The sequence below is a fragment of the Chaetodon auriga genome, chromosome 17 (assembly GCF_051107435.1).
Source record: "Chaetodon auriga isolate fChaAug3 chromosome 17, fChaAug3.hap1, whole genome shotgun sequence".
In the NCBI taxonomy this organism is placed as follows: Eukaryota; Metazoa; Chordata; class Actinopteri; order Chaetodontiformes; family Chaetodontidae; genus Chaetodon; species Chaetodon auriga.
In genome coordinates, this window is record NC_135090.1 from 11,641,102 (window position 1) to 11,668,210 (window position 27,109).

The 27,109-nt window shown below is 44.3% G+C and overlaps 1 protein-coding gene across 3 annotated transcripts; it reads left to right on the forward strand.

Moving 5' to 3' along the window:
• The first annotated feature begins 1,030 nt into the window (after positions 1–1,030).
• On the forward strand, positions 1,031–25,378 carry elp2 (elongator acetyltransferase complex subunit 2). 3 transcript variants are annotated; one of them, XR_013078441.1, is made up of 23 exons: positions 1,041–1,195; positions 1,340–1,418; positions 1,803–1,873; positions 1,951–2,095; positions 3,550–3,627; positions 3,918–3,982; positions 4,104–4,170; positions 6,689–6,835; positions 7,138–7,233; positions 8,250–8,350; positions 14,094–14,225; positions 14,814–14,963; positions 15,943–16,134; positions 16,360–16,429; positions 16,638–16,733; positions 18,117–18,174; positions 19,070–19,142; positions 19,493–19,685; positions 22,788–22,909; positions 23,120–23,262; positions 23,446–23,559; positions 24,294–24,875; positions 25,329–25,378. XR_013078441.1 is itself a non-coding variant. In XM_076755234.1 (22 exons), the coding sequence occupies exons 1-22, from the start codon at positions 1,064–1,066 to the stop codon at positions 24,493–24,495; spliced, it is 2,529 nt and encodes an 842-aa protein (XP_076611349.1). In that variant the 5' UTR covers positions 1,031–1,063; the 3' UTR covers positions 24,496–25,043. The 3 variants fall into 3 exon arrangements, 2 of the variants coding, with proteins under 2 accessions (XP_076611349.1, XP_076611350.1); XM_076755234.1 differs by lacking the exon at positions 25,329–25,378 and having other exon boundaries at positions 1,031–1,195; positions 4,101–4,170; positions 24,294–25,043; XM_076755235.1 differs by lacking the exon at positions 25,329–25,378 and having other exon boundaries at positions 24,294–25,043.
• Positions 25,379–27,109: the final 1,731 nt, after the last annotated feature.

Sequence of the window (27,109 nt, forward strand, 5' to 3'; positions counted from 1 at the left end):
TACTTGGAAAAGGGATAATAATGTCCGACACAGCAGTGTGTGTGTGTGTGTGTGTGTGTGTGTGTGTGTGTTTACTGTGTCATGTGATGATCATTGATGGAGCAATTTCAAAATAATGCAAAATGTCTTCAGCCATTTGGTTTATTTATATACAGTGTATTTGATCTGGTTGTCCTCTAACGTGGACCCAGGCAAAAAATAGAAATACATCAAGTTTTAAACATTTGCCTTTGACAAGTTGTGCTTGAATTTGTTGCCTGACCAATGCTCTATTAAAGCACCATGGTACACGGAGCACTCTAATCATAGTTATCAACAGTATTAGCATTTCCTATTTGTATGCTGTATACCGCAATAAATGCATGGGTTGTCTTCAGTGAAATTTACTGACACCAGACAGATGCAGCAGGGTGGCTTAATGAATGTGGGGACCAACCTGCAGCTGGAACACCAGTGTTCAAATCTATCCTGCTGAAATCTCTCCAAACGAGGCACTGAAATTCCCTCTTTTGAGTTCCTGTATGAGGGTAAAGAAGAAAAAATCTCCTCAGACAAATAAATAATTGTCTTATAATTACCCATTTTAATTTTGTGAATTAAGATACATTAAATCATGTCATCTTTAATACTATCATCTATTTTGATTAATAACACTGGGAATTTTACGGTATCCACACTGCAGTGCTGTTTAATTATGCTCTTAGATAAGGCCAAGTTAAACTATGGGATAGTAAAAATTACTTATGGCCATTTTTAATTTGGAAGAGCCTCTCTGGATTTTGTGATTGTCTTCCGCCACCTAGTGATCATTGCTCAGCAGTGCGCTTCAGTGAGATAAAACGCTATAATATTTGCTTATCACCGACATTAAAACCACTTCAACACATAGTAGAAGTAGTAAAGATAATGGGGAAGAATTGATTGTGTGAAAAAGTTTTTTTTTTTTTTTTTTTAAAGTAAAATTAAAGGGGAACTGTCAACCTTCGGATGTGGAACGTTTGTTCACACGTGCCCGTTTCGCTACAGCCACATTTACAGTAACGCGATAACTACAGCTGTCAAGATGGCGGCGCCCGTAATTGAGACATGCCATGTCGCTTGCTGTGCAAACAGGACACCAAATGTTGTTTCTTGGAGTCGTGGAGGGACCATTGCGTTTGGGACATGTAACTCGGTGGCTCTGTACGACCCACAGGTACTGAAGTCTCTCAAATTTCCACTGAAAAGATGACTGCCGTTGTTAGTTGTTGCAGCTAAAGATAGCCGAGCATCCTACAGTTGTGAATAAACGCATGTTTTGTTCGTTTTCTTGGTAAACACACATTCGGTTTTACTTCAGGAGAGAAGAGTTGTCGCTGTGCTGAATGGACACACGGGCAGAGTGAACACAGTCCAGTGGATTCACAGAGGCGACTGTGGTAAGTATGGACAGGACGTCTCGGATGGACCTGTCCATCAGATGTGTTTATACTAACATTTAATGTGCCAACAACACATGTCCAGCGGCACGTGAGCGAGTAGAAGTGAGATGTTTTATCAAGACTTGAATTAAGTGAGACGTAACATTTATGGATCTAAAATTCAGCCACATGTACATTATTCGTTTTTAACGAGACCTGTTCATTGGGACCTCAAAACACTTTGTGTAAACCTCCTTTCTGGGCATGTCACTCATATCCTTCATGGAACATACATTATATGGTCAAAAGTATATGGACAGGTCGGGGCTCTGTGCAGGCTTGTCACACTAAACCTGAAAATCCCCTGGAGCTCAGAAAGCCTTCATTGTGATTGTGTCACAGCTCCAGAGAGTCATCTTGTCTCAGGAGGCTCAGACAATCGCCTCATCGTCTGGGAGGCTCAAAATGGGAAGGTAAGACACCTGTTTCATCAGACGGTGTCCCTGCCTCTCTTTTTAGATATTTTCTAAAGGTGCTCTTCTGTTTCAAGTTCATCCAGTCAATGGAGTGTAAGGGCCACACTGGTCCAGTTTGTGCTGTGGATGCCGTCTACGTGGAGGACTCAAAAATCCTGGTGGCCTCCTCCGCCTCCGACTCCACAGTCCGGCTGTGGCTCTGCAACGAAGCCAAAGAAGGTAAAGAAACACACACATGAAAACTGTCAAATGCGTTTTAGTGTCAGACTGTGGAGCTGTTGAGATACTTTGTTGCCATAACGATGTTGTGCAAAAGGATAGTGTACTGAAGTACAGGGGTTGGATTGATTGCCACCTGTTCCCACCTTTTATGGCTTGTGACCATTTAATTTGAAGTAGTGTCTATGAAAGCAGATAAGGTTCCTAATTATTTTGAGCTCACAGCCTGCTGTTGTATATCGTTTTTGTTGCTGTGGAACTTTTTCTCATTTATGATCTGATATACCATAAATTCACCAAACCCAGTGCCCCACTGTTTTCCAAGCTACTGCAGTTGTCATATGCCATCCAGGCTTTCGTCATATTCAGGTGGACAGTTTGACTTCATCTGATTGGATGGCCGGTAGGCAGCGTGCTGATTGGCTAGTCAGCTCAGGCTTAAAAACAGAATGAAAGTTGGCACTTTGTAATTCGTAGCTCGTAGGCTGTAACCAGATAGACAACCTTTAGAACAGGATCATTATTTTGGGTCCTAATTTCTGAAATGTCAGCTTTGCAAGAGCGGACAAACCTGGCTCACTTTCCACCAGATCCCTTACATTTTCTTTGGATGTGTATCCAAAATGTAACCAATTCACATATTACTCATTAATTAAGTAATCTATTTTATTCCTTCACTCACAGTTAGAATATCCGCCCCCCTTGTGGCTGCTAGAGGACATGGCAGTTTGCCTCACCTCTGCAGTGCTGCAGAACTGTTTAGGTTGCATCACATCTGTGGTATTGTGTGTATATACACTAATAATAGACTTTTTTAGTAAAATATCACTTAACATTCAGGTAGAAGAAGTAAAAAGTGAAATGTCACATGATTTTTGGACAGAATTTACTGTACATAGTGTTTAATATCACTTTATAATGTTTATATTTCCCAAATAATGTAAATTTATTCAGCAGCTGTGTTAATTATGATATTGTTTTTATTTCTTCACACAGCTGAATATCAGTGGTCTTCCAAACTGTCATCCATATCTACTTTCCTTTTTTTCTTCTTCCAAAGCTGTCGCCCATAACAGCCTCCCTTTGTTGAACGTCTCTGTCCACCTGTCAGTACAGATGAACACTGATGCTACTTGACAGTCATGGAAAGCGTGTGTGTATGTGGACTGGGCATGACCTTGGGGGTGTGTTCCCAGATAAAAATACTGTCTATGTTATGTTGGTGCCTGCTTGTAGATTGTGGCAACATGAAAGACCTTTGGCCTCTGCACATAAAGAGAAGCCGAGAAAAACGCGTCTTTAGGCAAATATTTCACACAGAACGAGGATTTTCTGTTGGCACATCAGCCTCATGTCATAAAGCCACACATAATGTCTGTCATGTTTGAATTGTGTCGCTGTTTTAGTCGTAGGATATCAGAAAGTTTAATTGCGTGTGTATGTGTGTTCCTCAGCTGAGTGCCTCCATACCTTATCATTTGGCAGCAGTTTCGTGATGGATGTGTCTTTGGCACTGTTGCCAGGCAGCAGAGGTAAGCCTAAGCTGCTCCTACCACACACACACTCGCGCACACACACACACACACACGTGTTTCCTCTCATGTCATCCATCTCAATTTGCACCACTGCTTTAGCGCCTGTAACCGAATGTCATATTCAGAATGCAGCCTGCGTTTGAAGCGTCTCGTCATTTAGCCTGTGTAGTTTACATTCTTTTGTCTGTTCGCTGCTCCGTCCTTCCCTCCCACCGTGCTCCTCTTCATAAAGCCTCGACGTGTGCTTAAATGACTGTGTGTGAAAACCTAACCTTCTTTTCTCACAGTTCCCATTCTGGCCTGCGGGGCTGATAACTCTCAGGTGCATCTGTATGTGCAGTCTGACGGACAGGTGAGCTCAGATCGGTGCTGTCTCGGGGGCAGGTCATTCGTGTGGTCTGTGTCGACTCGTTCATTTGAATTTCCAGAGTTTGAGGCCGTCATTTAACCTTTTTCAAACTGTTCTGCAGCAGCTGCAGAAAGCCATGTCCCTGCAGGGACATGAAGACTGGGTTCGTGGGGTGGCATGGGCATCTCTAGGTGAGTTCTGCTGTTAATGTATCACCATCGTCCTCTTAAAGACATATTCTGGACCGCAGTCAGCCTCTCACAAATCACCAGCATCTTCTCAAACCCAGTCAGAATGTTTGACATTTGGTGCACCTGCTTATCTCTGATTTGTTGGTCTTTGTCTTCTGAAGGCTTAAAAGCATTTGCTTGTGCTTCACTTTATTTTAAGTGAGCCTGCAAGGCAGGATAATATCGGGCTTTGAAAGAGTCAGATAACATGTGACTAGCTGACTGCTGACAGGTGGGAGGACATTTCCTGTCACAGACTTCAACAGTTTGATGAGAAACGCAAGACAAGTGCATATTAACCTTAAAGCAAAAAAAAAAAAAAAAAAAAAAAGCGAAAAGACAATTTCCTCTTTTTACATTAGAGCATTCAAAGATCCAAACTAAACTTAATTGCTACTGCAACAAAATAATTTCCCAAATTGGGATCAATAAAGAAACCGTCTAAGTCTAAGATTAAACACCGTGTGTTCAGCGTTTTAAACCAGTTGTATTGACTTCAGCTTCACCAACCAGCATGCTTTTCACAGTGTTGTGATAGCACACGGCAGTGCGTGGATCCAATCCAGGCTCTACTAATTGTGTAACCCTCTTCAAGGGCACTTCATTACTGCACTGCTCTGACTGTGTAAAAGCTATTTCATCTCCTTAACCAGCCCGCTCCACCCGTGTCTCCGTCCCACTCACAGTCTATGACCCACTCCACGCTGCCAAGCTACGAGCCACAAAAAGACGGAGAGAAGTTTGTTTATGTGAAACATCCCTATAGGAATGACAAAACCCTCTCCGCTGTGATTGGAATTAAATAAATCCTTCTCCTGTTTTATGACTTGGCAGATGGCAAATTGCAGCACTAGAGGTGCAGTTTGTCATAACACTGGATCCAGAGCACGACTCTGTGTTTGTGTTTCTATCTTCATCCTGTTTTCTAAATTACAATGCTCTTTCCATCAATTTTAGTAGGAGAATAAAATCTGTGCTATTATAAAGTCTGGTTGTTTATTATCCCTTTGGGTATTGTAATTTTATTCTTATGCTGAAGGAAGAGCAGCCTGACTTTTATTTTATTTTGTAAATCCATACATCTGTTTTAGTTCATCCTTCCATTTCAAGATTTATGATATAAAAAAAAGAGATCAAGTAGTTGGATCAGAAACATGTCTTTCGTGTGTGCCACGGGTCATAAAGGTGTGTTTTACTTGCATCCTGTCTCTGTATCAGGGTTTTATTTCTTCATCACCGTCAAACAGGCACCCGAGGTTTATGACATTCAGATATCTGATCTCAGTCAGGCTTCAGCCCTGATTCCAACAAAGCTAAAACAGAATGTGATCGAAAACAGTACAAAGACAATATAGGAAATGTTATTATTTTAAGGCAACTTTTTGTAATATGGAATAAATATGATAAATGAAACAGCCACAGAGCTGGAGCCTGTTGGTGGTTTGGCATTTGGGTGGATGCAAAAGCATTTATTTAGCAGCTCCGTATTCAGAATTAGAGAGTGGCTGTATTTTCCTCTTCTTTGTTTTGTTTGCCATAAATGTTATGAGATCTTGGAGGGAGGGTCCAAAGGGGGGATTATCGCTTTTTCATAAAATGATATATAAAATTCAGCCTTTCTCCCCACCCCAATAATTTTCATACTCTCCCTTAGGATATTTTAAAATTTAATGAATAAAGAAAAACCCCATACCGAAGATTGAAGTTCAAGTCTCAGCTTTATTTGTTGCCTGCGGGTAAATAATTTTGTTCAGTATCAAAAACAATCTTCCGTGAAAGAAAAAGTGCGCCCAGGTCAAGAAAGTCACCAATGCAAGTAGTTTCGGCGGAGTTTCAGGCAGGTAGCAAAACAAATCATCATTGTCATCATTACATCACGACTGACAAACAATAACGGCCCCCCCTCCCAGCATTCAGCAGGCCTTAGATGGCAACAACAGAGGAATTTTTATTATGTCTGTTTATCTTGGCAGAGGCAAAACTGGGCCAGCGGCCATTGGACTAAACCTGAAAGGCATAATGTGACAGACGGGGGCCACTCAGAGATAGTGGCATGTGCTTTGTTTACCACCTGTCTGTCTATATTTGGCCTGTCCTCCTGCTGTCTTACTGGCTACGTCACAGTCAGCAGCGCTCGTCTATAATACCTTGATAACAGTTCTAACAGTGAATTGAAGCAAACGGTCTGCTGGATGTGTAGATAAGCAACTACTTGCTAGCATATTCGCTATATCAAATTTATAAGGTGACAGTGTTTATATCTTGTTGAAGTGAAGAGCTAAATACGGCTGCTCTCAAAGTATTGCCAAACACCACAGCAGCAGTGACATATGAGTAAGACACTTTCCATCAAAGCACCGCGGGAGACTAAATAACAGAAAGGCAGTTTTGATAAATTCAATGACGGGTTAGTGTAAGAGTTGATAGAAAATGTCTTTCACAGGGGAAGGTTTTCAGGCTGTCTCTCTGACTCGTTCAGGTGGGGAGCTGTTATTAGCCAGCTGTTCACAGGACTGTCTCATCAGAGTGTGGAGGCTGTGTGCCAAGTCTGGGACAGACGCCCGCGTAGAGGACGATCGCGCCGTCATCAAAATGAAAGAGGACGTTTTTGAAGTGATGGAGAGAGGTGAGCGGGCCGCGCCGGCTTGATTTAAAAAAAGGAAAAGAAAAAGGCTGCTAATTAAGCAAATGAAGAGACGTGCTTTTTGATGGTTTAATGGCATATGGTATTTACCGACATCCACAGAGCGCGTGTGTGTGTGTTTGTTACCTTTATCAGTGTGACTGATGTTTCATGGTACATGTTGTTGGCCACAAAAAGAAAGATTTTTTTTTTTAAAGCAAAAACTGTTAATCAGCTGCCTTGTTCACAGCATAAGACCGACATGTGATAAGTCTTCATCTGGCCTCCCTGTCTTCCTGCTCCAGACGTGTCCTCAGTGTTTGCTGTGTCTCTTGAGACGGTCCTGGCAGGCCATGAGAACTGGGTCTACGGAGTCCACTGGCAGCCTCCTCTCTACAAAGGTACCTCGATTTAAGATCAGGGAGCCGATTTCTCACAAAAATTGTGGATTGTCCTCCTAAAACGTCTTCGTAGTCTTTGTCAAAATGTTTCAGAATGAAGCATGCATTCATCCCTCTAAACATTTCCATCGCTTATTCTTGTTCTGCAGCCTCTTGAAGTAAATGGACCGCACACTAAGCTGAGAGACATTGTTTCTCTCCCTTTGTCTTACAATGATATTGCTTACAAAAGGCAGCAAGAGACAGTGACAGTTACACAAAAAGGGAACAAAAACGTGTATGAAAAGTTACCTGCTTAATTAGTTCTCAAGGGAAAGGTTGATGAATGCGCTAAATCTTCTCGTTTCCTGAAAAGCATATTCCATCATTATCATTTCACGCCTATCCCGGCTTTTGTGTACATCACACATCATTATGTTTAGATGCTTAAGTGTCTAATACCTCAGTAAAGGTGCACAGTTATGCAGCAGTTATGCAGGGTGCAAAGGTGGTCGCAGTTATTTTGCTGAATACTGAAATCACATGTCTTGATTAGTTTTCCATCTTTACAAGCCAATGCTTTTTATTATCATTAAGCAATAATAATTGTAATATGACATGATACCATACATCCTTATGGACAAAAATCCCTGCACTCCCCTTGCAGGTAATCTTTGTAGGACACATGCTCTGCAGCTCCCGTCGTGTTTGGGAAGTCCAGTTAACACCCTTGTCTGTGATTGGTCAGCCTTTTGACCTGTAAACACATATGGGACCCACTTGATTTGATGCACCAGAGCAGACATCCTAAGTACAGAGTGTCAGCATCGTATGGAACCAACATTAAGAAATAGTGCAGACAGAAGTAAAGCATGGGAGGCCTTAATATGTGGCTCTAAAGGTAAATCTGAGGGGTTGTGCTTATTTTTCTGACTATTGCCTAATCATAACTATGTTATTGTTAAAGATTAGACGGCGTTGACTCTGTATGCTGCTCCTGTATGGGTCATCCAGTATCTCTTTGTCTCCCCCTGCAGACGGTGAGCTGCAACAGCCTCTCAGTCTGCTCTCTGCTTCTATGGATAAAACCATGATCCTCTGGGCTCCTGAGGAGGGATCTGGAGTCTGGGTGGAGCAGGTGAGTGTTGTCCTGAATACAAGTTGGTTGTATGCAGACACACAGGACCCCCCCCACACACACACACACACACACACACAGACACACACTGTCGTCTGGTACATGCACACATGGTATCAATCACTCTCAGAGGGGAACACAGGGTTTGCACACAGACCCACACACCAATTTCCCACTCTATTTCTGCTAGCTGCTCCTTCAGTAACTCCTGACATGATCCGGAGCTCGAGCCCTCCCCTCGAATTCTCTCACTTGCTGTCAGTGCCCCTGCGTCGGTCTCCACTCTCCCTGACATTGAGGTGTCAGGAATAGAAGTGATAGACAGTGATGAAGAGGCGCAGAGCCCGGCGCACCACTGTGAGTTTAGACAAGCCGAGGTTGTCCTCCCCCATCTTCCCTTCTATCACTCACTCACGCTGAACCCCCTCTTTTACGACCCATTCCCCAACACATCCGACGGGGGATGGAGAGGCTGGTGGAAGACATGCCATAGACCCTGCCGGCACCACCTTACTCCTTATTATTTTTTCCTCCATGATCTGTCTCTCCCTTCACTCTCTGCTCTCGCCTTCCGTCCTCCACCTCCTCTTTTCCCCCCACCGCTTGCCCCCCCTTTCTCTTCTCCTGTCTTGTCTCCTTCCCTCACATTATCTCCCTCCTGCATTCCTTTCACTCCCCTCCACCTCGTCTCTCTTAGCTCCCAACAGCTGCTGTTGTGCCAGAATGGGGCTAAATTTAACACAAGTGTGGATGTTGAAGAAAAAGCGCTTCTCTGCCCATCTGCCCCACAGCTTTTCCTTTTTTTTTTCCCTTTCTTTTTTTGAATAAATTCTCAGGTGGCTCAGGAGTACCTCAAATTACCTCTCCACCTACCTGACACAAACACCGAAACACGTAATCATGGGCAGAAATATCAGACAAACCGCTCACAAATGCAGAATGTATCCCACAGTGTGTGCACACGGGCTCACAAACACTCACGCAGTCGTACCGAAACGTCTCACCTTACCACAGCAGGCACCTTGAGTGTGATCACACTCCGAGGTGAAGCGCAAGATTCCGCACTTGATCAGTTACATTTCTGCACCTTTGATCTCATCATTCACATCCACAGTGATGAGCAACAAAGACCACAGAAAGGAGCAACCATGAAAGTCTTGATTATTCTCTCTGACAAAGGGACGGCGGTTTCGGCCCCGAAGCCGGTGCGGATGTCAGGTATTCTTCTTCTTTTGAGACAAAGGCGTTCAGTGTAAAAGAAAAGCAGCGGTGGGAATTTGAAATCAAGTCTGCTGTGGTCAGTTTCGCTCCACGGCTCAGGCTTTTCTACCTGAAATAACCTTTTTGTTGAATATGAAAGGGTGTAGTATGAGTCTCCCCTTTGAACTGACAGGTTGCCTGCCTGCAAAGGAAGCTTAACCTCTGTCGCTCCGTCTCACACACACACACACACACACACAGATGCTCATGTGCAGCAATGAAATGTCAGTGAATTAAGCTGTGCTTACGTTTTGCGCCCATCTTTACGCCTTAGACAGGGTTGCAGGCTTTTGCTCCTGTCTTCTGTAATCTGAACAGGCCTCACGAAGGTGTCTCCCCAACACAAAGTTTTTGGCAGAGCAGATTCCGCAGCGCTAAACGACCGGCCATGTGTGTCTTAATTAGCCGATTTTTACAAAGAAGCGCTCCACTTCTTCACGCTGATTAGAGTAATTGGTGAGATTTAATGGAGAGCGGGGTGAGCAGTGGGGTGGCCGGGGCCCACCACTGCGTAAAGCACATCTTACTAACGAGACACGCTGGTAATTAACATCTCAGACTGACCACAGCGGGCCACTACAATGCCCAGAGGGATTGTCAGTCTGTGTGTGTGTTTGAGGAAGAACCCCTTTGCAGACCTCGGCTGGTGTACCCTCCTCATTTTTCACTTGACCGCATGGAAGATCGAGAAAGGACACTAAAACCAGCGTTAATGTTTTTGAATAATGTGTATGAGCACGTTTACGTGACTGTTAATAATGTCTATTCAAGCGTAACTTGCTTCCCTGAAAACAAGATTTTCACGCGGTATTAGTTTACTCTCTCATTCTCACTCTTTGGTAAGGATAAGATATGAAAATTGATTTAATGTAGTGCTAAAATAATTGATGAAATCTTTCTGGATAATGTGAAATGTGTTGCTGTCAGTGACAAAAGCACAAAGAATTATCACCTGTCTCCTTTTTAACTTTAGCTTTTTATCATCTTTTAACTCATTGTTTCGGTTTTCAGACAACTTTAACTGTTTTGGTTCACTCTCATTCTGTCATCGGAGTCATCTCCAGCCGTTTCCAGTTAAAATGTTCAATGCAAAAGTGATGAAGCCATCGTGCTCTACCTGCCCAGCACGGACTGGCAGATGTACAAAGTTAGCAACTAGTTGATGAACATAATGGAGCATTTAGCAGCTAAAGAGCCAGATGTTTTTCACAGGACCTGGTGAAGACTGAAACAGAGCTCAAGGGAGAGTCAATGTTCAGTTAACATTCACCAGGTGGCCGAAAACAGGACTTGAAATGAATGTTGCTTCGTGTCTGCTGGTTGTGAAAATAGGAAACTGTTTGCTGACATGTCAGCTTTGAATTTGAACATCTGTTTTCTCACATTTTCAAGACAAAACTGGTTGATCGATTAAGACAAATCAACAGATTAATAAATAAGGACAACAGTCCTTCATTGGACTCCTTACTTTATATTGTGCATGTCACCATCAAGAGGAATTGAATCGAAGAAAACTGTGCGTCGGTCAGTATTTCAGCCTGAAAAGTTGATTGAACACCTGTATTCCACACTGTATGGGTTTTCCCGGCTTGGTTCAGCTCATTCAGCACGCATCACCCTCTTTTTCTCCTTCCAAGGATGATATATGCCTTCACTTCTTTGCTGTCCTTGTTCTGTTCCTCCCCCACACCCCCGCTGGCCACGGATAAGGCACGCCGTCCATCCATATTGTTCGCCCTCTCGTAAACAAGACAGATGACGCCTTTTGCCTCTGTGAGTTTTTGCGTGATTTACGGCAGGCTCTTGTGTGCAGAATTTTAAAATTAATCTGCTTAATGTTGCATCTCATTCTCCCTCAATCTCGCCATCTATGTGTCTACCTGACTGTCTCTCTCTCCTCCCTGTCTCCCTCTCTCTGGATGGCTGCAGGATCGTGCCATTCAAAGTGAAGGCATGCCTTTATCGCTGTCATTAGTTCCGCTGTGTGTTCAGCCTGCAGACAGCCGTGATTTTGAAGGTCATTGATGACCAGCGCGAGCTCTCGAAGAGGGCCAGATGATTGAGGGCGCCACTTTACCGCCACACACAGTCGGCTGACATAGTGAGGATGTGTGTGTCTGCGTGTGGCCTTTCAGCATGTTTGTTTAACATGTAATTGATGCGCGCACACTCGCGTGCGTCCCTCCTGCAGTACGCCTCAGGTCGCCGCTGCAGCTAAGCATGCTCTCACTCTACCTTCGTGCTTTAAGAGAAGGTAACAGGCCGAGCCGTACATCTTTTCCAGATTTTAATCATTCCAGTGTGAATTTAGCACTTCTCATATTTCCTCACAGCCAATGTCCGTATCATTTAAGGCACAAGCTAATTAAAGATGGAGAGATATTATAGACGCATAGGCGTATCTGGATACAGACCGCAGGGCTGCTGAGGGAGCAGTGTAGCGCTCCTCAGGGCTGGTTCTGCTGTTCTGCTGCTATCGATTTGAATAGATCTGCCCCCTGGGCCCAGTTTACCTCGAGGGCCTCGGGGCCCAATAAAGCTTTTAATTGTTTTAATTCCTCAGAGCAGCGAGAAGTTGGCCTGGTCAACAGAATAGTCTCAAAGTCCTGCACTGCATAATTTCTCTCTGACTGCTCCAGTATTGAAGTGCTTCGTAAAGCTCTCTGTTGCCCACACAACAATTCCTGTTTATTCAGATTTTAAATATTTTGATTAATTTCCATATTGTCTCAAGTTATTTCCGTACAGAGTCATAAATCCGCATTGAATCATGCCGGTTATGCAAGCAACAGGATGAGATATTAATATTGTCTCGTTTTCTCTGTTTTAATATGTAATTTCTGTTCTCTATGGATATTAATGTCAGTGAATGGATGAGTGAATACAGATTGTAATTCAGTTTTTACATTTTTAGAATCAATTAGGAGATTTTTATTTGGCTGAATATTATTCATTTTCAGTTGTAATCCTCAGTTTTACTTCCAACAATTATGTTTTATTTTTAACCCCCCCCCCATCTTTATTACTTTTCTCTTTTGTTCTCGGCTTTGCAAAAAAACCCCCAAAACCTTTAAAGAAACTTAATGTGAGTTTGAATGACCTCTGATGGAGTTTAAACGGGTACGCTCTCAATTGTCTGTGTAATTTGTAACTGCATTTAAATCAAAATGGGCTTTCTGCTGCAGGTCGGGATCGAATCCGCAATTGTCTTGACTCACAAAAGCAGGACGCCTGAGACTGGACAGGTGGTCAGAATCCTAAAGGAGCTGTTTTCATTTTCCAGCATTTTTATGCCTCCAGGATGAACTGTGACCATGCACACAACACATGTGGGGCCATAACTCAATAATTCATACGCTAATTATGACAGACTTTCATACAAACCTTGAAAATGGTGATTATATAGATCTTCTGTGCTGCCGGCTTGAAGATGTGTGCGAGGCATCAGCTCCTCTGCTGCAACATTCACATTTGAATCCACCACAGGCTCATTTGGTTTTGCTGATACTGAGCTTCAGGTGAAAAATTACACTTTTATTAAATTTCCTCAGAGTCTTCACTACACATGTTATATGAGTGTGGACAGACGTGGATGTAAATGCAGCTTGACTGCGGAGGCATACGTCTGTGAGGCGGTAATTCCAGTTGGGAGCTGAGAGGCTGTGATTATGGGTGTTTTTAAATTGGATTGGTTTTTCAGTGGAAGCTCAGACCCCACGGACCCTCCACTGTCTATACGATCTGCCCTGTGAACATGACGCAGGGGTCACAGGCTCTCACCCAAATCCAATTTATGTAAATCCTTCTGTGTTCTCAAGCTTTGCCGTTTTTCATGATTATTTGTTTAGCGTGATAGGCTGCGCTGCAGATCCTTTTGTTTTCTATTAGACAAATGCATTTTGTCAGAAAGAAACACAACACAGTTTATTCAACTCTAATAAGTCCCATTTTGCATAATTTCTCATCTGACTCGTCAGCTTAATTTGCTGTTTTTTTTTCTGCTTCCATCCACCATTATGGGAGCTCTTAGTTAATAAGTCTTGAAGGGAGGCTGAGAACAGATTTGAGAACCATAACTTTTTTCTCTTTAATCCTCTTCTTTTCTATAAATCAGGGCCTGTGGCTTTACGCGAAATCCTGGTGTTTGCTACAACAACAAGGCTATACGATATACTATGTGGCTTAATGTCATATTGAATGAAAGGAGGGGCTCATAATTGCCAGAAATAGCAGTATTTTTTAAAATAACCTACTTTGCTCATTTGTTTTTCCTCCATATGTGGCAGCTGATGCACATAGACGTTGTTACAGGTTCCTTTCATCATTGTCTGCAGCAAGTCAGTGACTCTGACACAGAAACCAGGAGCTCTTCACCCACCTGATGTCAGATACGAGTGTGTTGAAAAAGACAAATGACTTACTGCTTCTGATCGGTAACAATCTGCCCCACATGTTTTTTTTTTTTTTATCCCTCTCACACCAGGTGCGCGTAGGGGAGGTTGGTGGCAACACTCTGGGTTTCTACGGCTGCCAGATGAGTCCAGATGGCTCCATGATCGTGGCTCACGCCTTTCATGGTGCGCTCCATCTCTGGTGCAAAGACCAAGACAAAGAGGTAAGAGTCGTGGCCTCAGTTACTCTTGAACTTGCTCAGTTACAATACACAAATTGTGTCTTTAATTTGCATAAGAGATATACAAATTTTCCCTGAATTGCTGTCATGGTAAGTGTGTTTGAAGTACGATTCAGTGTTAGTGCATGGCTACACAGCTACACTGTGTGAGAGACAGTGATTAGTGTAATTAGTCACACCGAGTCTCCTGTCTGCCACTCAATTTGACTGGCTTCGCATGTGTCTTTGTTGGATGTCCCTGAGAAAGAGTCGGGGTCTGCAGTCACGACGCAAGTTCAGAGATAACTGCATTTCAATTATGCCCGCTCGGAAGGTGAATTTTAAAGTTCAGCGCAAACCTGAAGGTGCTGATAACTAATTCAGATGCTTCAAACGAGATCGGCTTCTCAGACAGCAAGGGCTAAATTATAATCAGCCCCTCTCATATAGTTGCCAATCACAGGCGGCAGCTCTGGGGTTTGCCGCCATGTGGCAGAGGTGGTAGTCATGCAAGTGGTGTGCATGTAGAGGGGAATTTAGAAATCAGAGGTTGAAAGCTGTGAACTGACCATTGCAATGCCATGTGACCAGGGAGAGTGGAGGCCTGGGGTTGTGATATCAGGTCACTTTAATGCAGTCCAGGACCTGAGCTGGGATCCCGAGGGAGAGTTCATCCTCAGCGTGGGCTCAGACCAGACCACCAGACTCTTCACTCCATGGAGGAAAGAAGATGCCAAACAGGTAAAAAAAGGCTGAGAATCACCCGGAACACGTTGAAGTGGAAGAGTGATTGATCACATTGACATTGATGAAGCTGTCCTGCTGGGTGAGGCGACATAACCAGAGATGCTTCATAACAAAAGGGGATGCCTCACAGTCTTTTCCAGTGGTATGACATGGTGTACACTTCCTGTCTCCTAAGTGGACGTGGTCACCTCTTAGCAAAATCTCACAGCCTATATTGTCACTTCATGCACTCCTATCGGGAATTAATGTGATTACACTGTGAATGCAACACGCAGACATCAGTCCATTTACCTCAAAGAAAAGGATGCATTCAGTGGTTTTCCTCTTCTTCTCTCCTCCACACACCGAGCATCAACATGTTGACATTAGGACTTAGTCTCATTATTTCCTCTTGTCTCCTGTAAACAGTGGTTCCTCAGCACGCTTCTCTCCTTTTAATGCCGGCCGGTTATATCAACCTCTGTGGGATACAGTCTGTAGCTCATGTATTTTCTTTAAATATATATATTTTAAAATATGTTGCTGTGTCCCTAATTGAATTTGAAGGTACAGGGATTGATTGATCAGTACCACAGAAAAGTCTTCACCTTCAGCTCAGGTAGAAATATAATCAAGGTTCCAGTCTGCATTACATTTTTCAAGATGCCAGTTTGGAGTATTAACCCCCCCCCCCCCCCCCCCCCAGTGTCGGTGCCAGAGGAAACCCGGTCACTGTCGTGGCTCCTTCCATCTTCTCTCGTGAGAACACTTTGCATTTGAAGCTGGAAATGCTTCATTCGAACAGGAGATTCAATGCTGTGTTTGGCTTGCTTACAAAAGCCTGCATGTAGGGCCAAGAAACCCGGTTCAGACGACATCAGAGATCTATTGAAACGCTGGCTCTTCCCCATGGCAACCACATGCTGCTAGTTTGGATCATTGTGACCAGATCTGCGTCTTTACAATACCTCTCTTTGTCTTCTTCACCCTGCAGGAAACCTGGCACGAAATCTCACGGCCACAGATCCATGGATACGACATGCAGTGTCTGGCGATGGTCGGAAGGTTTCAGTTCGTGTCTGGAGCCGATGAGAAGGTCCTGCGAGTGTTTCAAGCGCCGCGTAATTTTGTGGAGAACTTTGCCAACATCTCCGGGACCTCAAGAGAAAAGCTGTTGACGTCTAGCGTGAGTGCCAAATTAGATGAATGTCTAAAATTAAAGAAGCTTAAGAGCCACATGTTTTCCCTCTGTCCAAAGATCAGATCTCACCACAACTTTCTTTGTAGTGTCCCTTCACTTTATTTTCCAGCTGTAAAATGTGCTGAGTGGGCTGCCCCCACTCTCACACAGTTATTGATGTGTGTGTGTGTGTGTGTGTGTGTGTTTGTTCATTTATCTGTTGGTTGCCAGGACTCTGCCAGCCTTCCAGAAGGAGCCAGCACACCTGCCTTGGGTCTGTCCAACAAAGCTGTATTTCAAGGTAAAATACTTGCTCAGCTCTGTGTTTGAGTGTTTCAGCGCTCAGGCTCGGGGCCAAGTTTTGTCTGAAAATCAATTTTCATGAGCTCCATGCAGTAGCTTGAGAGAGCCTTGTTAAATTGAGGGTTTGTTTAGTGTTTTCATTCCTTTTTATGACATGCAATATTCAAATAGTCATGCATATTTATAGAAATCATTCACATTTCCAGGTGACCTCGTCCCAAAAACCAATGAAGACAAGGAGCCGTTCAGCAGTGTATCTGATCAATACCAGGAGTCTTACTTCCACCCGCTCATCATGACTGGTACTGTAAAGCTTTTTCCAACAGAGCACGGTCATTTCTAAAATGTAGTAGTTGTCTCAGTAAACCCTCATTCAATTTAAACCTCCGTGATGAATAAGTTTGGAGCCAGAATGCATCCCCGTCTCCTCCACAGTCTGATAGCCTGATTTATATTCCTCATTGCGACCCACTCAGTACACATTTAAGAGTTCCTGTCTGCCTGTCGCTGGATGTTCTTATAAGAGACAATGATATGCAGCCAGACAGACAGTTAATTATAACAGATATACTCCCACAGCGCCTGAGTTCTGCTGGAGGCCGATGTTACAGCCCGGATTCCAGAAAAGTTAGGACGCTGTGTAAAATGTAAATACAAACAGAAAGCGTGGTATGGGGTTGATGTTGTAGAGGGCACGCAGAGGTACACAGAGGAAGAGGAGGTGAGGAACAAATGCAAAATAGAGAAACTAATTGTAGGAAGTGTGCAGATGGGAAATGGATGAGAATCAAATGAAGAGAACGTAGCATGGCGTTTTAACACCCCTGGGCAAGAGGGTGTCAAGGGCTGTCATCAGCATGATTGAAGCCACTCCTTAATCTGCAATGCTAATTAGAAAGCAGGCTTATGTGATTGCAAAGTTTAAGTATCGATGACCCCGGGCTGTGTAGGGAGCAACCAAGTGTGGAGACTGTTGTTAACAATGAGTTTTCACTCATTTGATTGGCCTCCGCAGGCAGGGAGACAAATGAATAATTAGGCGAAACAGGAAGCCCATGACCAATAAGAACACGAGCAGCCGAGCTTTCAGTGGCACGCAGCACGAAGGCGGCGCGGGCTTGTGCAGAGCCTGCGATGAGAGTGAGGGGATTGGAGCCCGGCTAAGATTTGATCCCCTTCAAAGCCAGCTGCCGTTAAGAATCGGAGATAAAGCCGTAGTTGTTTCAAAATAGCTTTTTTTTTGTTTTGGGAAAAGTTGCAGGACTGAGGGTTTTATGTGAGCTAAATGCTAAAAGAGACTGTGTGTGAATGTGAGAGCGCATCGTCTCCAGGCGATCAGTCGTGTTCTCAGCCATCCGTGTAGCCTGTAGTTCACTCTTCTCTTTTTTTCCCCTTTGACTTGTATGCCTGTCACACACACACAAACACACACACACACACACACATTTATTTGTCTCTCTCTGGGTTAACAGTACAAGGATTCAAAGGGGGGGGGGGATTCTAATAGCCACTTGGGTGTAATCCTCATTTAGTAAATTGGTTGTATTTGAATTTTAACAGTTTTCAGGACCTTGCAAATGACAGTTATGTAAGGATTTTGAAGTCTGTGGTTAACTGTGTGTTGTGTGTGTGTGTGTGTGTGTGTGTGTGTGTGTGTGTGTGTGTGTGTGTGTGTGTGTGTATAGAGCCCCCACCAGAGGATCATCTTCTCCAGAACACACTCTGGCCTGAGGTCCAGAAACTGTGAGTATCCAAATGTCTCTGCCGCTGGTACAAACAATACCAAGACAGCATAACACTCTTAATGAAGCAACATCTCCACATGGAGTTGCTCTTAGTTGTCTCCCTCCCTGCGTTCATCAGCCAATCAGCATCCAGCGCCCTGCCATCCCATGAGCCTCCTCTCCAGCCTGAATATATTGCCTCCATTTGTAGCCAATGTTAAATCCATTTACCTATCAATCCACCGTAAACATGACGTATGGCCTGGCTGTTTACTGGAGGTGTGGGCATTGTGTGTGTGTTGAAGAGCGTTTCTCTACCTCCATTTGGCTTCACCTCCTTTTGAATCATTTAGTGCATAATAGAAACATTAAAATGAGTAAGTGGCCACATTATTTTGGTGGCATAAATAATACTCTCGCCGTGGCGGCCAAATTGCCGCAGCGTTTGAAAGCTTCCTGGTCGGGGAGGAATTTCTCTCCATTGTCAGGTTGCGGGCTATGATTTCACTTTGCTGACTTGTTGACATTTTAAAACAAGCAGGTGATAGTCAGCAAGCTAGAAAATAATTAGGCTCTGAGTGATTAGCTGGAGCGTCATCATTGTTCATCTCTGTCAGCGGGAGGAGGACCAGTCATCGCAGATCAGTATTTTAATTTCACACTCTGTCTGCTTATTTACCTGTCAGCAAGCAGCGATGGCTCGAGCCTGGAAGCTCGTCGGGGTGACGCTTTGGAACAACACGATCCTTAATTTACTGTCAGACTGGGAGCGCCGCCTTTTGTTGTCGTGCTCCTCCCGTCACCTGTCTGTCTCTCGGATCCCCGTCTGTCCTTCCGCATATTCCGTCCGGCTGTTATCTGGAAGCCTGTTCGTGATTAAACTCTGTGTGATTGTCCTCCTCTGTCTCCTCCAGGTACGGCCACGGCTTTGAGATGTTCTGTCTCGCCTCAGACAGCGGCAGCACGGTGGTGGCCTCTGCATGCAAGGTCAGTGTGATAAGATCGAGGCCAGAGACTGTGTCACAGTCCGGACCCCCCACCACCACCCTCACCCTGCATTCCTCCTCTCTTTCCTTCAGCTCCTGTTTCCCCCTGTTTTTGTCCTTTTTGCTTTATTCCTTTATGGCATTTGTCCAGTTCCAAAGTGCTTTATAGGAAGAAGAAAAGGCACAGAGGGAGATGGAATCGAGAGATGCAATAAATAAATGTATAGCCCACAAAGTGAAAGCTATAGAAGAAGAAAAAGACAAAGAAAAATGGCTTTCGGGATGCTTTTTAAAGTCAAATTGTGCACTTTTTTTTCTCTGCAGATAAACTAATCTAAACTGTCTTTCCAGGCATCCAAAGCCGAGCACGCGGCGGTCCTGCTGTGGAGTGCAGCCTCATGGCGTCAGCTGCAGACGCTGCCGTGCCACAGCCTCACCGTCACCCAGATGGCCTTCTCCCCCGACGCACGACTCTTATTGGCCGTGTCCCGCGATCGCACCTGGTCTTTATGGAGACGGAACCTGCCCACACCTGAGAGTCTCGGTGAGAGCTGTCACTAATGAGGGGCCCACCTGAAAGGAAGTGTATTGTTTGGCTCTCGGGATGTTGGTTTGTAAGGCCGGACAGCTCAGGGTGAGATAATAGTCCTTCACGGTGCTCTGCAAGTAAATTTAGCTTAATTAAAAATGTGTCTGAGTGCATTTCAAGACAAAGAAGACAATATTGGAGCCTCGCTGGCAGACAACACCAGCTTCCCTAATTCAAATTAATTAAAATAAGGTAAACCCACTGAGCAGATTTGTTCCAAGTCAAGCTGGCCTGATTGGAAGGACTCCCCTAATTAATGCTGCGAAGAGCCAAACAAGTGATGTGTTGACTGAAACTAGTCCAAAAAGGAGCTAATAAAGGAAAGATTATTCAATTATTTATTTATTACACTTTAAATTTAACCACATTTACTCAGCGTATTTGTGTAAATTGACCACAATTTGAATTCCGCCAACTTCCCCCTTTGCCAAACTTACTGATATCTTTATTTCAGGTAATACTTTGGATAGCAAAGCTTTGAAATGGGGCACAGGGGCTTTCAGATGGGCCCTAACTATGCAGAATACAACAGATGCCTTCCAGTGTACTTATTCAACCTCATTTATTGCCAGAGGGCTTGTCAGTACGGCAAAGTTGCAGCAGATTGCAAGAGCTCATCAAATCTGCGCCTGCTTGCATGTGTGTCACGTCAGGATCAAGAGGGAGAAGAAAGCTATCGACGCTGTAAACAAATTTCTAGAGTTGTGCAACTCGTGTTTGAAGAAGCACAGGCACGGTGGTTGTCCGCTGGCGTGTTCTCGGCTGGTTTGATTAGAGGCTCGTGGGACCAGATAACTTCTTTAATCCGCATTTATTAATCCCTTTTTATATATTATCAATTTACTAGATTGTCGTTAATTAAACATGTTGATGCAGGAGTTCACACAAATCAAATGACCCTTTTTAAGAAATTCAAAACTTAACTTTTTCAACCATGAACACTGTGGTGGATGCTGAGTAAATCATTCGTCAGTCACTGATTGGTTGTTCCTGCTCCGAACCTGCATGTGATTAATCATGTGATCACTTAAAGGTCGCTCTTTTCGCTGGGAGCAGCTTGATAAATGTGTCTTATTCTTCACACTCGGTGAATAACTTTTTCACTCCTAAATTCAGGAGTGCTCAAACTTATTACTCAAAAGTCTGCATTTGGTTTTTATTCAAGGCCAGAGGTTTGAAACGATTGATGATGACAAAATAATATTTCATCAATAAGTTAATGTCACATCTCTGGTGATTGGGCCGGGAGGACGCCGAGGCAGCCGAGGCTCAGACAGTCAGTCCATTATTTCTGACTCAGACAGACTCTTACTACTGCATTTACACCAGTTATTGTGTCCTAGAGAGAAGAAGACACATTCTGTATCTGCAATTTAGGAGCTGGTGACAAACTCTGTGGAGTAAAGTTCAGACACAATAAAACCACATTCACCTCGATCTTCACTGTATATTCTACGCCACTACCAAATTGTTCATCAATTTGAGGCCCTGCTGTAGAGCTTTCTTAAGTATAACTCTTAGAAGTCTGATCAGTGTGGGCCCAGATCAGGCACTGACCAGATGGGATTTACCCACATTAAACCCCATTTCTCAGTCATTGTCATCATATAAAAACACGTATAAACCTCCTCGCGCTGATATCAGATCGTCAGTCTGTGCGTCCTGGAGAGTTTGTTTATATGAGAGAGTCTCAGCACCTTGACTCAGACAAATAACCCGATCCTGTATCCAAGGTGAGCAGAACACAGCGCTTAAGCCCGGAGGATTACCTCCCCGCCGCACTTGCTAACGCATCTCGTGGCTTCTTGTGCAGCTCGGGATGCTCTTAATGGGCACTGACGGGCTAACCAGCCCCGCACTCTGCCGCTTGCCTGCATGTGGACTGCACACAGGCAGGCATGGCGTTTGTGAGGGAGAGGGGAGGAGGGAGTGGAGGGGGGTCCCGTCTGTTCTGGTTGGCTGCTGAATCACTCAAGGTGATTGTGAAGAACACACACACACACATGCGCGCACACTCACAGACTAGAGCAGGGAAGGTTAAACGAAGTCAGAGCTGATCAAACAAACAGACTCCCTCTACTCTCACCTCCTCTGTGTCTCCTTCTCCTCGTAGCTGTTTTGTCTAACCGTGTCCTCCCACCCTCCTCTTCCTCGTGGGTCAACCACGCGGACGTCTTCATTAAGGAGACACACTTACCTTCTTTTCCTCCCTTTTTTTTCTTTTTGGTGCAGCTGTCTAATCTGTGTAACCTTTTTTACGTGCTGCTCTTTTACCATCTTGACATATTTTGCTTGGTGTGTCTCAACCGAACACGTCTCCTCTTTCTTCTACTTTGTCAGTCTCTGGTCTCCGTCGTGCCCCCCCGCGGTCCTCAGATGAGAGTGTTATTGAGGGGAGGTGCAGCACCTGTGTGTCCCAAACAACACAGCCTCAATTATGAGTGTGTGCAGAGAGACACACATGCAGAGATACAGTATGTGTGTTAGTGGAGAGGGTGTGCTGTGAGCACACAGACACGACACGGTGGTTAACTCAGACTTTTGTGGCGACGCTGTGGTTTTTACGGCTGTGTGTACATGCTGGCTCAGTTTGTGTGTGTGTGTGTGATTGTGTGTGTGCCAGTGGAGAGCAGCAGTGCAGCGGACGCGCAGACAGGCGGCTGCCAGCAGCATACAAACAAGCTCTCTGGGGAAAACCAATCTGGGGTCTGAAATGACTTAGGCTGGGGAAATAAACAGCAGCAGGTCATAAACCAAAACTGACTGAAATGGAGGGCTGGAATGAGGTTCTCTGTCTTGTTTGGCTGTTTATTTGTCGCTCTGGAGAGCCTTTGTTACTACAGAGCAGCGAGGTGGGGATCTAGACATGCTGATGTCACGCTGCAATAATCGTGACACGAAGTTTTGACTGCCGGCTCATCTGTTCTCAAAGGGGAAGTGTCAGCATGTTGTTCTGTAGGTGAAATGTGGCAAATACATTAGTGTATGGACTGCTAATGGTGCCATGAGCTTGAATTCACCCTTTATAGAAGTGTTGTGCTTGTTGTGTCCATGCAGAGCCCCAGTTCACGCTGTGGGCACACACGGGGAAGGACACGGCCGTGCACAGCCGAATCATCTGGTCATGTGACTGGAGCCCAGACAGCAAATACTTTGTGACCTCCAGTCGGGACAAGAAGGTAATTTTCAGATGGTGATTCAGTTTACAAAAAACAACAACAACAAGTCTTTGCTTTGAAGGTGATGGAAGAAAACTGATGGTTACACGTTGGGGGAATAATGTAATGAAAGACCTGTGATTGCTCATACAAGTCTGTGTGTGTGTGTGTGTGTGTGATTCTCTCTCTCTCTCTCCCTTCCTCTCTCTCTCTCTCTCTCTCTCTCTCCAGGTGATTGTGTGGGGCCCGTGCAGATTAGAGGACTCTGGAGATTCCGTGCTTCCTCCTGAGATTAAACCATGTTCTTCCATCTTGGATGTGGGCGATTCTGCTACTGCTGTGGCTGTCTGCCCCACACTCTGCTCTGATAACAGGTACACACACACACACACACACACACACACACACACACAATTTATTTTTGTGTTATGGCCAACTTTCTGAACGAGCATCACTAACTGGATCCAGCTGAAAACATACTGCAAAGACTTTTTCAGTTATGTCTGCAGGTCATTGCCTTTGGTTTGAGTGTGTGTGTGTTTTGGTGCCCTCCACAGCTACCTGCTTGCCGTGGGCCTGGAGTGCGGCAGGATCTTGCTGTACAGGTGGAGCCCTGGCCAGGAGCCGACTGGAGGACGAGACTGGAGCAGCTGTGGAGAAACGGACCTCTCGTATCCTTTATACAACACACACACACTCACACACACACAGTTCATCTGAAGTTCCCTTCCTGGTGCGACTTTAAAAGGCCTCCAGTGGCCACTGGCAGTAGATGTAAATGACATTGTGTCACAGTAACAGTGGTGAGCCTCAGTTTGATGGCTGGTGTGTGTGTTATGGAGAAAAAGCAGCAGGCTGCTGGATTGAATGGCTGCCTTCCTTTGTAAGAGGAGGAGGCATCAACAGGTACTTGTGTGTATTCCTGCGTGTCTTGTATCCCACGTGGGTGTGTGAGTCATCGTCTGAAGAGCTCAGGGAGTGAACTGAGGACAGGTTGTCTTCAGTGTGTCTTTGTATCAGTAGGCTTCAGTGCTGCTCACACCCTCTTCTCCTCAGTTCAGCGACTGTTGTAATCAAGTTGCTATAGATGTTTACCTTCCTGTTGTGTGTGTGTCCAATAATCCCAAAATAAGGTGAGGGAAGTTCAGCTTTTGTTGCTCATGTTATAACTTCTTTGAAACGTGCTGCTGCATTAAATTCAGAATAAGTATATATTTACAAAAATCAATGAAGTTGATGAGGTCAAACATTAAAATATGTTGATTTTGTGCTGTTTTCAATTGAGGAAATATCAAAGGATGAACAAGTTATTGCATTCTGTTTTACTTTTTGCTTTGGTGTAATGCCTGTTCTGTCATCCAGAGCAGTATCCTGTCGTTTCCCTTCATCACACATCCCTTTGCAGACAAAGCCACTCCTTGGCGGTCAAGAGACTCCGCTGGAGGCCCCGGACCGGCCGAGTAGGTCGAGAGAACAGCAACAAGAAGAAGGATGGACAGCCTGACGGAGAGAGTGAAATCGAGGAGGAGAGCTCCTGGGTCCAGCTTGCCAGTGCCAGCGCCGACCACTCTGTCAAAATCTTCAACATCAACAAACGGGCTCTTTAGCACCACCAACACTGACACTATTATGTCTCTCGCACGCAGAGAGACAACTTGGACTGAGGGCCACGGGCCTGACTGTGGCACCAAGGCCACAGCTGCTCGCTGGCAAGCCATTCACTCCCTGTGACAGCCAGTTAAGTCATGGGTCAGTCGCAGGACAAACCCACAGCACACATGCCCGGCAGTCTGTCTGCACACAGCTGAACGGATTTGATGGGTGGAAGCAAGATGGTGAAAACACCATGACCCCAGGGTGGTATTTCGCTTAGACACTTCAAAGTGTTTTAGATTCAGAGAAGACGGCGCTGCTGGATATCTGCACAGATCGCATATTTAGACTCTTTATCCAAGTAAACATTTATACGGTGAACAGATGCTTTTCAGTAACAAGTCAAGGATACGATCCGGCCATTATGATCATGCCTCGCTGTTCAGGATGTCATTGATCGCACATGTGTGTGCTTTGTATTGTTTTATTACAAATTAATTAAACGTTTTGTACATCCAGAAGTTTTCTGTCTTTGGTCTCTTAATGAAGTTCCTCAAGTCACATTGCTGTGATTTTTAATGTATTTTCCTCCACTGGTTTCCATTTATTTCTGCGTGAAAATCAATCCTCGGACTAGCACGAGTCGCTCAATCAATCACATCGAGTCTGCATTTATTTTTGCATTATTATTATTGCATTACTGTTGTGAGTTAATGTAGTGCCGAGTGCAGACTCAAATCAATCTGCGCTTACAACAATGGAACTTTAAAATACATAACTGTGAGTGATGGATTACCACTCGCCAAATCTCCAGAGATTGCCTTCATAGAGTATGGGAATAAATCAGAAGTGCAAAGTCCATTAATAAATCTTTTTGGCTTGGCTTGTCACCCCTTCAAACAAAGCAATGTCTATGTATGTCAACTAGTTGTGAGCAGTTTAACCAAAGAGTGTCATTTGTTTTAATTTTGTTTTACTCTTTAGGACTGTCATCTACCTGACACTGTTTTGGGGATACCAAGCATTTCAAAAATGTTAGCGAGTTGTACTTATGAACATAAAACATGCAGAAACATGATTACAATCCATCACGGGCGTGACAGCAGAGTCCAGCTATTGAACTCTGCAGCTTTAGATTTAAGGCACATCTGCTTTTGGAGACTGAGTGGGGACCTTAACAGGATTCTCAAGGACAGAGGAAATCCATGTCCTAGATTTACTGTGGGTTCAGCTGAGTGTGCCGTCATTATATGTCAGCCATAAATTTATCTGCAGAAGATTGTAACTACTGGCCATAACTCTCCCTCCAATCACATATCCTGGTACAGTATGTGTGGAGGCATCACTCAAGCGCCCCTTCAGGAAATGGCTGTTTTTCAAACAGTGAAACGAGGTTTTTTTGAGACAATACAAGCATCCATAATGTATTAATACAGCATAATGTAATTATTGAATCATTATCAACGCTGTTTCAGTTTAAACATGAATGATCATCATTGCTGGGGTTTTTCATCAACACATCTGTGTGAGCAGCCCTCTGAGCTATAAGCTCTGACTAGCATACTAATACGTAAGGCATATGCTCCTTCCTCATGTGTCCTCTTCAGCGTGCCCTTGACCACTCATCCTGATAGGTTAGATTGCCATAATGTGGTACTGAGGAGGGATTAGAAGGCTCTTCTGAAAATCCTTGAATGCTGCAGATTAATGGGGAAAATGGTGACCAGTGGCACAGGTAATAAACCACTAACAAAGGTTACCGAGACCTCAGGAACACTGCTCCAGACAGGGTTTCGAACAAGAGGGCACTGGAGATGAATGTATATCATTATGCTTTTGTGTGAGTGTCAGGTTTCTCAGACGAGAAGCCACAGAATTTAATGGTAATTGAGAAATCCTTTTTTTTGAGCGTTAAAATGGTGACATTTCTGCCTTTGTAAGCTGGACAAAGACAAAGAAAAAAAGCATGTTTTGAACACAATAATGGTTGGGGGTTTATTGTGCGTCTGCTGCCAGCATGTGTGTACAGCACGCATGCACACTGTTGCCTTACTGTAGTTTGTGAATGAGTCATACACCAGTGCAAGTTATTATGGTGTGAGTGGGTGTTTGTGTTTTCCTGCCTCAGTGCTTCCTGTAGTATAGTAAGTCTTTCTATGCTAAGATTCCAACTGCTGTGTAAACTGACAATTAGCAGTGCAAAGACAGGTGTGGAGTGCAGATCGGGATCAAAGATAATCGTATGAACAGCAGCTTTTTACTCCAGGCTGCTCGCAACAAAACATCATTAATCACAAAATCCCATTAACGCCGCTCCAAAAGATAGAAATCGAAGTGCAACTTCTTTTTTAGCCTATGGAACTTTTCGTGGTGCTGCCATGGAGGGGGCTTAAGGAGTTCAAAAATATTTCACATCTTGAAGTCTGTTAGTGTTAGCTTGCTTGCATCAATTAAATCAACTCTCCACTGTACATGAGATGCAGATGAATCCAAATTTAAGATGTGTGTAAACCAGATAGAGAATCTACAGTCATGCTAGCAGCCCTGTGAGGTCAATGCACAGCAGTGCTTTGAGCTAAATGCTAACATGCTGGTATTATGCAGGTATGATGTTTATCATGTTCATCT